The 14,014-nt window shown below is 47.3% G+C and overlaps 1 protein-coding gene across 1 annotated transcript in view; it reads right to left on the bottom strand.

Annotated features, from left to right (window-relative positions):
• Window positions 1–9,259: 9,259 nt before the first annotated feature.
• EIF4B (eukaryotic translation initiation factor 4B) overlaps window positions 9,260–14,014 on the bottom strand; it is a 32,460-nt gene continuing 27,705 nt past the window's right edge. The window contains exons 14-16 of the mRNA XM_035101883.3: window positions 13,134–13,248; window positions 12,732–12,801; window positions 9,260–11,537 (exon numbers count right to left, since the gene is read on the bottom strand). Of these exons, the coding sequence (XP_034957774.1) occupies window positions 11,457–11,537; window positions 12,732–12,801; window positions 13,134–13,248 (266 nt within the window). The 3' untranslated portion in view covers window positions 9,260–11,456. The remainder of the gene's footprint in view (window positions 11,538–12,731; window positions 12,802–13,133; window positions 13,249–14,014) is intronic.

The raw sequence follows: 14,014 nt of genomic DNA, 5'->3' as shown, positions 1-14,014 counted from the left end.
CCAGAAAATAGCGCGAAGGGACCCAGGGGCAAAAAGCATTTCCCCGGCCCCAGCTGTTTGTCGGCGCTTTGTTGGCGCGGCGCTTCAGCAGCAAGGTCCCACTGCTGGGTCCCGCTGGCTGGGGCGCTCGGCGGGCCACATGACGAGGTCTGGCGGGCCGGATTTGGCCCCCGGGCCTTGTGTTTGACACCCGTGGTCTAAGGTGTATAAGAGATACAGTTGCACTCATAGAATTGTATCACAAACACTTAGGCTGAGCCTGAATGAATGAAAATAAGAATGAAAGGAGGTGAGTCAGCCACGCATTGGCCCTAGCCACCCTCAAGAGGGGCTTCTGAGACCACCCCTTTCTTGATGGGCTGCTTGTCACTGAGGGCCAAAGCTGCTAGCAGAGCAAGACTTGTCCTCCCCTAGGGATCAGCGAGGGTGGGGGTGGGGATTCAATTCAGGTTATATTTTGAAATAAACTACCTACTTTGAAGGTCATATCTGAGAATAAACTTATGTTACTTCACTCAGCAGTGTCCACGTCTTGTGGGACATTGCCGACATGAAACGGATATTGACAACAAGCAGAATAGCTTCCCAATCAGATTATTAAAATTTGCTGTCTGCCAGGCGGATAGCGGCTGGCCTGGCCATTAAGGATAGAAACTTATTACCAAGTTCCAGGCGTCCGTCTGTTTATTCTCATTGCACAAGGGGCGGGGCGGGGGGAGCATTTGCCTTTACAACCTCAAAGAAGCCTAACCTCAAAGAAGAGAAAACATGGCAACAAATAAGATTCAGAACCGCTGAACCAATCCCAAAGTCACTGCTGGTGCCATGGTGAGACAGGAAGGGAGGAGATGGGTCTCATCATGGAGCCGGGTCTCAAGTTCAAGATCGTCCAGAGTTCACCCTTAAAAATAGGCTGTTTCTGGCAAACTGTTTACAGAGGATTTTGCAGAACATTCTGGTTGCATAGTTCTCAGCACATATTTCTAAATCTGCCCATGGCTCTTTGCCCTGTTGTCTTCATTAGCGCAGTCACATCTGGAGTCATGTGATTTTGTTTGGTTGTTTCGTCCAGCTGGAATAGCAAACTGCTCCACAACAGGAGAAGGGCAGCCAAGCTCACACCGAATCAACTTTGCTCAACTCAACGGTTGTTTGTTTATCGGTGGCTTTTGGAAAACCACGCTTGATCCCTCCTGACGCTGCAGGAAATTTCAGGAAATATTCTGAACTGATTTGCAACATCCATGCCAGGGATGGGGAGACTGTGGCCTTGCAGATGTCATTGGGCTGAGACTCCTCTCTTCCTTGGCCATCGACTGGCCAGGACTGATGGGAATTGTTGTACAATAGCACCAGCAGGACCACAACAGGTTCCCCACCTTTACTTTAGGCCAATTGTTTTCAAGTCTTCCGTTCAACTTGCCTGCTTCAGAGGAACAGCTTTCTGGATGGCTCTGTGCATTGCAAAGGATTCCGCTGCATCTTGGTTCATGCATGGTCTTGGCTGTTGAGACTATGAGGTACCCTTAGGTCGTGACCCTGCATAGCCTAAGGGTTTCTCATAGAAGAATCCCAGCATCCAGAATTCCCTGGCAGGGAGACTACGATCAGGTGGTGTCAGAGCCAATGGCAGGCAGAGCTAGCTAATTCTGGTTTTGTCCTCCTCCTTGCTGAATTCAACAAAAGCAACACAAGCAGTGCACACACCATATATTTAAACTGCATAACACTTCCCATAGAATCCTGAAAACTGTAGTTTACCCCTCATGGGGCAACAATTCCCAGCACCCTTACCTAGCCTCAGCTCCCATTATTCTCTCTCTCTCTCTCTCTCTCTCTCTCTCTCTCTCTCTCTCTCTCTCTCTCTCTCTCTCTCTCTGTGTGTGTGTGTGTGTGTGTGTGTGTGTGTGTGTGTGTGTTTTATGTTATGTATTGAGATAGGCTGCAGGTCTCACTCAGGGCCACCAGTATGCAAACGAAGGATTGAGAACTGTCACTCACTGATTGGTTAGTTACAGTATGCAGATGAAGGATTGAGAATTGTCGCTCACTGATTTGTTAGTTAGTTGAAGGTTGTTACTGTTACAAGTGCCTGATCATCTCATCTGTCTCCTGAGAAATCTCTGTGTGGGACAAGAAGCTACAGTTAGAACTAGATATGGAATAACTGATTGGTTCAAAATTGGGAAAGGAGTACGACAAGGTTGTATATTGTCTCCCTGCTTAGTTAACTTACATGCAGAATTCATCATGCGAAAGGCTGGCCTAGATGAATCCCAAACCGGAATTAAGATTGCCGGAAGAAATATCAACAACCTCAGATATGCAGATGACACAACCTTGATGGCAGAAAGCGAAGAGGAATTAAAGAACCTTTTAATGAGGGTGAAAGAGGAGAGCGCAAAATATGGTCTGAAGCTCAACATCAAAAAAACCAAGATCATGGCCACTGGTCCCATCACCTCCTGGCAAATAGAAGGGGAAGAAATGGAGGAAGTGAGAGATTTTACTTTCTTGGGCTCCTTGATCACTGCAGATGGTGACAGCAGTCACGAAATTAAAAGACGCCTGCTTCTTGGGAGAAAAGCAATGACAAACCTAGACAGTATCTTAAAAAGCAGAGACATCACCTTGCCAACAAAGGTCCGTATAGTTAAAGCTATGGTTTTCCCAGTAGTGATGTATGGAAGTGAGAGCTGGACCATAAAGAAGGCTGATCGCCGAAGAATCAATGCTTTTGAATTATGGTGCTGGAGGAGACTCTTGAGAGTCCCATGGACTGCAAGAAGATCAAACCTATCCATTCTGAAGGAAATCAGCCCTGAGTGCTCCCTGGAAGGACAGATCGTGAAGCTGAGGCTTCAATACTTTGGCAAGGCCAACAGCCCAACAATTTCAAGGAAGCCAACCTCGGTCCACCATGGAGAGATCAGAGAATCTGAGGGCTGCTCAGACGTTTGCCGCATCAAACAGGAACATGGAAAGGTCAAACGGTGAACGGCGGACCAATCAGACTGTGTGGGTTGCGGTGGCAACTACCCTCGGTCCAAATGTCGTTTCAAGGACGTCATCTGTCGGCGTTGTTCACGTAAGGGTCATATTGCGAGGGTTTGGCGCTCGTCTACGTCAGCAGATACGCTACCGGCACCAGGAAACAAGAAGGCGTTGGGAAGGAAAACTGGGGCCACAGATTTGTCTCCTTGCTGGGATTCATGCCGACAAGGAGCCACAGAGCCAGCCTTGTGGCCTTCTCTGCCGCACGGGAGGGAGCCAGCCTGTTTGCTGTTCATGGGGAGCCTCTGCGGAGGCCCTGCAATGGCAGTCAGACCTCCGTCTCAGTCCCAGTTCTCCCTTGCTTTGCAGAATGCAGCTTTACACGAGGGGTAGCAGGAGAAGGGCAAACGGGAAGCCCTAGCAGGCAGGAAGGCCCAGCTGGCAGAAGTTTTCCTTTCAGGCTGCATGAAAGGCTTCAAATGCAAGAGACTTTCTTTGTTTGGGTTTGTGTTTTTAGCCAGCTAGATACTCCACCTTTGGCGACAAGCCATTTAACAAACCCAAAAAACCCCTTTGTGTGTGTGTTTTGACTAGTACAGGAAGGAAGACTGTGGCACAATAAAGAGTAGGGTTGCCAACTGACGCAAAGGCAGACTGTTCTTGTGCCCTTCATTGCAGCAAGAACTGCACCAATCAGCTGGTGGGGCTTTCTCAGGGTGAAGATGAACGCTAAGAGGTGTCTCACCTTTGGCCCTTCATATGTTGCTGGACTACAGCTCCCATCATCCCTGAGGCTGGTCCAACACCATATGCAGAGGGACAGGTAGCCCCCGCTGCTGTAAAGTCAAGTTTGAGTTATCTTCACCCTTATATGTTAATAGATGCCAGATGCTGAGATTGGGGGGGGGGTTGTCTTAAGGCAGAGGTGGCTCACCTCTCTGGCCCTTCAGATGCTCTGGGACTGCAACTGTCACCAGTCCCAGCCTGCATGATCACTGCTCAGCGATGATGACAGCTGTAGTCTAGCAACATCTGGGATGGCCTCACCCCTCACCCCCTGCTTTGCAGTCACCGCCCTGCCAGGGTAGATTTAAAGGGCTGTTCTCTCCCTTCCCGTTAAGTATTTTGACCAAAGTGTGAATTTGCAATGTCAATGGAAAATTCATTTGACTTGATTAATTTCCAGGACAACGCATTGTAATAGTCTAACAACATACCCCGTGCTACTGTGCCAACTTCCCTGTGCCAAAGGTTTTGGCAGGTAGCTGTAGAGGAGTAAGAGCACAGGAATCCAGGCCCTGAGCCCATAAATGTTGGCAGAAGAGGGGGGTGGGAGGGATCATCTGAAGGGAAACCTAGGTTGGGAGTGCCTGGCTGTCAAGCCCAGGCAGAAACTTCAGGAAGTAGAGAAAGATCAGCCAGAGTGACGGTTGAGTAATGCACGAAAAAAAGGCAGGTTAAGGGGGCACAGCAGTTAATGACCTGAAGGGCTGTCACATAGATGGATGGAGCAAATTTGTTTTCTCTTGCTCCAGAGGGTAAGACCCAAACCAAAGGCTTCAAATTACAAGGCTAGTCTAGACTAAACATTAGGGAGAGCTTCCTGACAGTATAGGCACTTCCGGGCCGTCACTGCTTTTGAGTGGGATTGAATTGCATACCAACAAGCTCAGGTTGTGCAATGGCAGTGGACTTTTTGCAGTGAAGAAAATGATGGGAGAGTGCCCTAGAAAGTGTAGGATGACACTTGCCTAACTTCCCTGAGAACAAATCAGGTTGGATGCTCAAGAAGCAGGTTGTCTGGCTGCAAGTGGAACAGACGGCTTTGGGCAATCCTGGAGCCTCATTTCTTAGAGGTCCTAAAGCAGAAGCTGGATGGACACCTGTCAGGGATGCTGTACTACTAATCAGCAGAATTCACAAGGCCGTGGTTGAGATCCCTTTCCTGTTCTATGATTCTATGGGCACCTCCCCAACTGTCAGTATTGTTACCAGCCACCCCAATCCCTGCCAACCTGCCAAGCCTTGCATGGGATTCCAGGGGTCTTGGCGCCTTCAACCTGGGTCTGTGCGCCTTTGGAGAATTGAATGCACGGCGGGTGCTGCTGTGGCATAAAGAAATATGATTCATTCACATATTTACGCCTGAGTTTAGATGGGGGGAGTCCAGATCTTAAAGCATGATCATCTCAAGAGGGGTTTGTTCTCAATATCAGCGCAGTGCTGGAGTCCAAGGCATCTCTCCCAGCCTATATGAGCAATATTTATATGGGTACCTACTGAGAAGATCCCTAAAAACAACCGAAGCAAAGGGAATCATTGTGAAAATATTTGGGGTGTGTGTGTGTGTGTGTCAACTTTTGTCCTCACTCACCTGAGTCAGCAGTGTGATGCAGCAGCTAAAAAAGCCAATGCAATTCTGGGCTGCATCAATAGGAGTATAGCATCTAGATCAAGGGAAGTAATAGTACCACTGTATTCTGCTCTGGTCAGACCTCACCTGGAGTACTGTGTCCAGTTCTGGGCACCACAGTTCAAGAAGGATACTGACAAGCTGGAACGTGTCCCGAAGAGGACAACCAAAATGGTCAAAGGCCTGGAAACGATGCCTTATGAGGAACGTCTTAGGGAGCTGGGTATGTTTAGCCTGGAGAAGAGAAGGTTAAGGGGTGATATGATAGCCATGTTCAAATATATAAAAGGATGTCATATAGAGGAGGGAGAAAGGTTGTTTTCTGCTGCTCCAGAGAAGCGGACACGGAGCAATGGATTCAAACTACAAGAAAGAAGATTCCACCTAAACATTAGGAAGAACTTCCTGACAGTAAGAGCTGCTTGGCAGTGGAATTTGCTACCAAGGAGGGTGGTGGAGTCTCCTTCTTTGGAGGTCTTTAAGCAGAGGCTTGACGGGCATATGTCAAGAATGCTTTGATGGTGTTTCCTGCTCGGCAGGGGGTTGGACTGGATGGCCCTTGTGGTCTCTTCCAACTCTATGATTCTAGGATGCCGTATTACCAAAATCCACCCCTGGTTGCACACACACAGTGATCTCCGGTATGGAGAAGTCCAAGGGCATATCTACTTGTTTCTCAGTAGCAGTTCTCATTTGGTGGCGTACCTTCCAAAGAGGGATCCAGTAACAATGCTTGGCTCCCTTTAGAAGGACAATTAATTGTTTTAATTTTCAGACCTCCCACAGCCTCCTTCCTCTCTCTGCTCCATCCACAATCTCTGCTACTGCCAGGCAAATGAAATCTGAATCTCCCCATGTCTGTCTTGTGTGTGTGTGTGTGTTAGTTGTTCTCCAGGTACCTGGAAGAACCCAAGTGCCCATTTAAATTAGATTGCCTCCCATCACTGGGCAAAGTTCTGCCAAGCCGATGGAGAGATGTTCCTCTAACTGCGTAAGACAACAACATGACTCATAGCAACACAGTAAAAGCTTTACCGCTGCTGGCTCAACTCTACCTTCCATGAGCCAGAATAAATAAGACAGGGCTTGCAAAAGAAGATGTCAAAAGTTTTTTTGCAATGGTGGGTTAGCGCCAAGGCCACCTCTGTGTGACCTCACTGCCCAAGGTAGGTTAGATAACTGTAATTGGAAGGCCGTTCTCAGTTATCCCAGGGTTGCCACCTTAAGCAAGAATGTAGGAAAGTGCTTTTCAAGCTGTGTAAGCACCTTACATTTAAAGCACATGCCTTCCCACAAAGAAGATGGAGAATTGTAGTTCTGGGAATTATAGTTTCATGCAGGGAAAACCACAGTTCCCAGTATCGTTTTGCTTTAAATGTTTTGTGTGTACCCAGCAGGTCAGTCCATTTATTCACCTAGCTCAGTTATTGTCTACATTCTCTCTTCAGATCACCACATTATCACACTCTTCCTCTCTTTTTCTCTCTCACACCCCCCCCCCCCGGCCAATCTAAGGAGGCTGAATGGGGCACTGCCCCACTAGCACCAGTGTGCCCTCAACTAGCGCCCCCCCACCTGCATTCTTTCTTAGGACCAGTCCAGGGAGTGCTTCTGCCAGCCTGTCATTAGCTCTGAAGCCACCTCCCTGCCTTCCACCCTAGCAGTGCCAACGGGCACCAAGGAGCTGTGCCCATCTTCCTGGCATCCATTGTATACACACAAACACACTAATTCCAAAAAAAGGTTTAAAAGAAGAAGAGAGAAAGGAACCCTGCTAGCATTTCACTCATCTGTAAAGCCTCTGGTAGCCACTGTGGGAAACATATCTTTGATCTGATCCAGCAGCTCTCCTATTGGGACCCTCTCCCTTCCTTGCCTCATTTTCACCCCGGTGGGCTTTGCAGACAGCCAGAGGCACCATAACCTTTACAGCTATGTTTATGAAAGGTTTTGAAACCCCCAGCTGCAGTAAATAAAAGCTGCTGGAGACTCTTCCTCCTCTTTGGAAGTGGTTTTACTGGTGGAGGTGGGAGGGTGCCCAGCCTTTGAAAGGGTCTCAGCAGAAAAAATCTGGTACTGATTACTGCCCAAGAAAGGATGATGGAAGTACGTGTGACTCAGGTCTGCAGGGTGGTTGTGGGTGGGGGAACTACCTCCAGCCGACTGGCTGCTCTGGTCCCAGGGGAAAGGAGTTGGTAGTGTGTGTGTATAAAGCCAAACCCTTCTCCCTGGGGGGCTGTGCACCTCCCTGCCCCTGGAAGCCCCAGGATCAGAGGGGGGAAGATGCCTCTGAAAACCAACCATAACAGCAAGAGAGAAACTGCTTTCCTGACTTCCTGATGAGGCTTCTCGGGAACATCTGCTTGGCCACCGTGAGACCAGAAGGGCCTTTGGTCTAATCAGGCAGGGCCAGAGGAGCCAACTCCTAGGGGGTCATGGTCCCTTTGGACTGCACAATAAAATATTTGAGGGGGCCAGGACTGCATTGCCATTCAAATGGTGTGGGTGCACCCTGTCATGTCATCCATTTGCAGGGCGGGGCTTGCCTCCCACCCCCATATTTTTTTATTCAAGTTGGCACCTCTGAGCAGGCTTTCTTCCCTGAGAATGTAGACCACTGGTCTTGTAATGGGTTTACTGAGCATTCATCCTTTTCCCCTCTGGCTCATTTTTGTTTCTGCTCAGTGGCGCATGTGCAGATTAAGCATGGAGGAGAGGCGAAGCATGTGGTTCGATTTCCTCCCTCCAGCTCCAAAATAATCTTGGGTCACCCTCCAGATTACTAGCAGAGAGGAGGCACCCATACTGCACAAAGCCTTGCTGCTCTGATCACAAGAGCGGTGGAAGCAGCCAACAGCCAGGGACTCCCTGATCTGCAAGGCGGAATCCAATTGCTTGTGGTTCCAGCGAGTTGAAGTAAGGTAAGTTCCATGCCTGGAAGCCAGCCTGGACTTCACAAGGCACTTGGGACATTTATCAAGTGCAGGAGGTGGTGGTGGTATACCAGATGCTGTCTCAATGACTATCTGTCTTCGGATGCCTTATGTGGGGAGGATGCACAATGAAAAGGGCACTGTGTTCTCCTGCTGTTTATAAAACCAAGCCTTGATCCCGCCCCCTGCTTCTTTGGCAGGAGGGAGGGAACTGGAATTGGCTAAAGCATTGCACTACCAATCCAAGCGCAGGGGAGCAGGCACAGAGACGCAATTGTGCAAGCAAAGAAAGATAATTTTGATTTCTTCAGAAATAGATGGAAAAGAACCAAGGCTCAGTTCCTCCCCCCCTCCCCAGCCCTCCTGTCAAATAAGTGAACAAGTCAATTGCTTTTGGTCCAAACCAAAGGACTTGGGAAGCCAGAGAACTTGAATCTTGACAGATCCAGTTTTCTGTAGTTAACCATCAAGCCAGAAATGTGGGCAGCAATTAGATCTCAACAGGGGGCACACTTTTAAGGGTGCAGGGACCACGGGCCTTGGCTTCACTCACCCTTCCCCAAATTATTTGTATTGGATTCATGAAAGGACATAGCCTACCCTCTTACAAGGAGAATCAGTGACATAACTTATGAAATCTACAATTACATCTCTTTGCATCAGCAAGTCTCTGTGTGTAAGATCCTGTCTGTGTGCAGACAGAATGCACTACCAGCCTTCAATGGGGCTTTGCTCCCCTGGAGCCCCCTGTGCGCTCCAGAAGATTGAGGGGTCCTTCAGAGCAGATTCTGGGGGGCACGTTGGTGTCCACCATTTTGAATCAAGATGGCACTCCCTACTAGTTCTATATATTTGAGAGCAACACCCATGTCCTGATGGAGAAGAGACACCACTCGCAAAGGAAATTAGTGCTGAAGCATTATTTTAAAGATTAGTTTTATTTGGAGAAAAACAAAACACCAAGAAGGGGGGAGGAGGGAAAATTTTACATAATAAAAGACATCTCCCAGTAAGTCCACACAGATTACAAATCATTTTCATAGAAGATATTTTGTACAAATTTTACATGTCTTCAGAATGTGTAAAATGCACCTCAATCCATTCGTGAACCTGTCCTGATAGCGCAGAGAGAGAGAGAGAATAGGAGAGAGAGAGAAGGGACGGTAGAAAATGCTTCTGGGGTATGCAAATTAGCACTTTACCTCAAATATAGCCCCTCCCCCCAGCATCTCACACAGTCAAAGCAATATTGCATTTCAAATCAATTATCTGCACTCAGCAGGGTCTCCCCTCCCATTCCTTTATATTCTGCCCATAGGATGTGCCACTACTCTGTATATTTCAAAGGACTGGTTTAAATTGTAGCTAAAATTTACTGAAACAAGACACCAACCACGGCAGGCTTTACAACACGCCAAATCCTGTGCTCAGAATTGCTTCAAGAGGAAAATCACACTGTTCTCCTCTCCAACTAGGTAAAAACTGGCAGCTCTCTGGTGAGCACGTGCACCCCCCCCAAAAAGCTAGCCACTCCTCGTAGCCAGATCCTCCTCTACAGCCACCATGTAAATCAGGCTGCTGAGAGCTGGCTAGTAAAACCTTGTGCTGCTTCAGTTCCACTGTGCAGATTTAATTTCCACTTGCTCTACCCATTAATTAGTTCAAGGAAGAAGAATGAAAGGACCAAGACTACTGGAAGAAATGGAAGAGATTGCTTGTCTCTGTGTCTGATGGTGCTGGGTGTTGGGCGAAGGAAGCTTTAAAAAGAAATGTAGGGGACTAAAAATAAACCCTTTTTGTAAGGGCTGAAGGAAGTTTGCCAGCCATGTTGTGTACCTACTTGCCCAAAAGTGAGGAAGGAACTTGGAACAGTCACATGATGCTCAGTCAAACTTTCAATGACTCTTGCTACCTTTAAACAGTGCCCAAGTTTAAAACGGGTGCTATTTAAATTTGTGAGAGTGGTTGTGGTGGTACCTCCGTGATTAAAAGGGGGCAGAAGAGGAAGGGATAGGAAGGGTGGGGGAATTCAAGAAAACTTTATAGTCTCCAGAAATTGCTCTTTCAACTAATGATTCCCATAAATCCAATGGCTCCTTCATATATATTGCAACCTCCTTCAGGGAGGTTACCAAAAACTGATTCCATATGGTGGAGCCCCTTGACATACAAAAAGTTACTTTCCGCATGGTTCATATGCAAGGCACACTTTCCACATCAGCACTGTATGGTCCTGGTGACCACTAGCGTAGAGAGTCTTTGCACTATGTGGCCAAACTATGTGGAAAGTGGCTTTCAACATAGAAGCCAACTGTCAGCAGCCTTTATTGTTGGGGAGAGGCAAGGGTAACACCCCAGGATCAGCTCTAAGGCTTTTGAGAAGATTCCTTTGGTAGCAAAGGTTTGCTACTCAGCCTTAGTGTTGCCTGGGGCTTCCCCAAACCTGATGGATTTCAGAGGGGGACACCACCACCACCACCAGGGCGAGGTTTCTAACTTAAACCTCAGGGATTACTTGTTGTGTAGAGATGCCAACTCTCTACCTTGAAAAGCCATCTCATCTCTTCCCCCAGCCATCAAGGCAAGACTGCTCTCCTCCTTTTCCCAATGCACTAAAATGCTTTCAAGTTCATTTGAAGCTTACACTGCAGACGTCAACCAATCTGGCAAAAGAAGGAGACAGATCTTAGCTGCTCTTGTCCCCAATGTGCTCAACTCATACGCACCTGGCCTGCTAAAGTGCTAGCCTCTGCTTTTAATGGGAAGGACCTGGGGCTCTGGACGTGATTGGAAGCTGCATGAAGTCACACTCAAGACACACACTGGGCCTATTCCTTTTTTTAAAAAGACACCTGCCATTTTCTCTCTTGCTATACTTTTTTTTGCAGGGATTTCTCCAGTTAGTTCAATACTTTAAAGGCTGCAGCAGCATGCAAGAGAAACTGTATCACTTTTTCATATATTTTTTAAAGAAAGGTTTAAGAAAGGTCTCTCCAAGGAGATGTTGACTTGTAGGCTTTTATTTTTCTGTCTTGTCTGAATAAAGGTTTGGTTTTGCTTGCCGAATGTTCCTGGGTGGCAACCGGTAAGGAGACGGCATGGAGGGGCTGGAGAATTTAATCAGCGTACTCATCCCCCTCTGCTTCATCGTCACCATCCACTGACAAAGCAGCATACTTGCTAGCAGAGATAAATTTCTGCAAGAGAGTTAGGGAAGCAGGTGTTAAAACAGCACTCAAAACTGGACAATGAAAGCCATCCTATGACAAGTTTTATATATAGGGCTATGGGTATCAGGTGTTCTTGGGATGGTGTAACACAGACATTAGAGAAGGGTGGGATGGCAGCATTCTGGGCAGATAAAAGGCAGAATGCAGGGTGGGAAATCTTTTTGGCCCAGATCTTTATTTCCCCCACCTTGAGAGCCAGCTTTTGCAGGTGGATGAGATCGCCCACCTGTCAAAGCTGGGCTAAGGGTGGGAGAACACAGTGACCAATCAGGAATGAAATCAGCCAATGCAGGGATCAGGCTGCAGAAACAGCTGGACCAGCCACATCTCTACCTGTCCCACGTGTCAGATGTGGGGCAGGTGGGTGTGGTTTGAGGAAAACAGCCTGATGGGCTAAATTCAGCCCACAACCTAGAGGTGCCCCACCCTGGCATGATGGATAAAAATGGCAGACTGGGGGACCTGAATTTGAAACCACACTGGCCAACCTTTGGGCTGATCACTGATTCTCAAGGTTGCAATGAACGAAAAAGAAAAAAAACAAGCTCCATGCTCCCCTTGCGAAGTGGGCTTTGTGGCCAAGATTCTTTGCATGCACTTCCAGGGCAACTTCCTTGATCTGGTCTTTATTCTGCCTGTGGCAAACTTTATTTTTTATTATTAGTCCATCCTCCAATTAACAAACAAAAAACCAAGAATCCAATAACCGATGAGCACAGTTTGAGAATATAAACAAAACACAATTATCTGCTTTACAAGAGTACAAACTTAGGATTTTGTCACTTCTACTTCCAGCTGAAGATTTAGAAAACAGGTGCTTGGCTTTCTGTGACACTTGTGTGCATCCTGTTCTATCAGCAGAATATCCTCTATCACCTGGTGAAGTCTATATTCCCTTCTCCCCACTTTTCAGAGCCAGTAATAGGAAGTAAGTGTGGGTACCAGTGCTGTAAAAGCTTCTCAGCAAAAAGTCTGAATGTAGCACAAGGATATTTTAGTTACAGAATTATAATCAGTTAGTTGAATCCACAATTAACTGAGTAAAGTCCTAAGGGAATCCCGATACTGTACATTCTGGCACATTGAATGACAGAGAGCTGCTGCCTAATTACATCAGCATTTGACAATCATTGCTTAAAAAGCAATAGATTCAGCACTTACGGGGGTAGGGTTCTCTTCGAATTTCTTTGGCTCAGATGCAGGTCTTGAGTCATGCTCACTACTCTCTTTCCTGAAAAAGAAAACTGCTACCACATTAATAAGGTGACCAAAGTACACATAGAATAATGGCAGCCACGAGTCATTTGCTCCATACTCAACCCATGAGGAGCAATCCACACTCCAGCCCTATGCAGATGAGTCTGGACAACTCAGAGCACTGTGTGCCACAGACAGCAAACTGCAGTCGGGTGTTCCAGCCTCCAGCTGTTTTGTATCAACTTACAGTGGATCTCCAGCATACCCTTCGCTGCTCACCGCCTGCCCCCTGCCACAAGGTGTCCAACTATGGGCCACTGGTACCCCAGGCAATTCCAGAGTCAGAACAGGATGTGACAACTATACCTATCTGAGTCTTGCCAATGGTCTCTGCTGCCTCCATCACCAGGACCACACCCAGAATTTCCACTTCGGCCCTTTGGAACACTCTCCTTCCCTTCATCAGGTCGGTTTTCATCACCTAAAGTAAGTTGAGACAAATCTCCTGTTATTCCATCTTGAATAATTTCAGCAATGAGATCTCAAGTTAGCCCACCCAGGTTACTAGTACCCTAACACTAGCGCTGTGTGATATATCAATAAATAATTTGAAACTGTTTTGAAGAGCTTATTGCGGTAAGATTTTTAAGCCTGCACTATTGCCAGAGGAAGCCTGATAAGGTGTTCACCTGCCTGCTTGTGCCTTGCTTCCTTCGCAGACGGGCTGCCTCCCTCCTCCTGGTTGCTCTTCCTGCACACATCGTCCCTCCACAGCCAAGCCACTGTGAGGGGCAATGGCTGGGAAGGACCTGCCTGACTGTGATTTTAAAGCACTGCATTGCATGCTCCTCTGCAGAGCCCTCCTTAATTCTCCCCTACCTCCTGCAGCCATCATAGTTTTCTGTATTATTATTATTATTAAGTTGAACTTCCAAGTATACTGTGCCAATTATCTCATCCAGACCACAGAACCCACCTTGCTTTCAACAAAAAGGGAATAAATACACATTTACCAGGATGTAAGCCCCATTGAACACAGTGGGACTTACTTCCAAGTAAACACACGTAAGGACTGTATTACAAGTTTCTATTACATTGGGCAGGAGAAGTCAAGTGGGAAGATGCCGCTTGTCATTCGCCAGTCAAACCATCAACAACTGATACAGAACTAAGAGGATTTCCTGCTGAAAGTGAAAATGGCAGGAACTTCGTTGTGAAGTAAACTGAACATGTGGCAGATTACTGAA

The sequence above is a fragment of the Zootoca vivipara genome, chromosome 2 (assembly GCF_965207765.1).
Source record: "Zootoca vivipara chromosome 2, rZooViv2.hap1.1, whole genome shotgun sequence".
Taxonomy (NCBI): Eukaryota; Metazoa; Chordata; class Lepidosauria; order Squamata; family Lacertidae; genus Zootoca; species Zootoca vivipara.
This window is presented reverse-complemented; position numbering and strand designations above follow the sequence as displayed.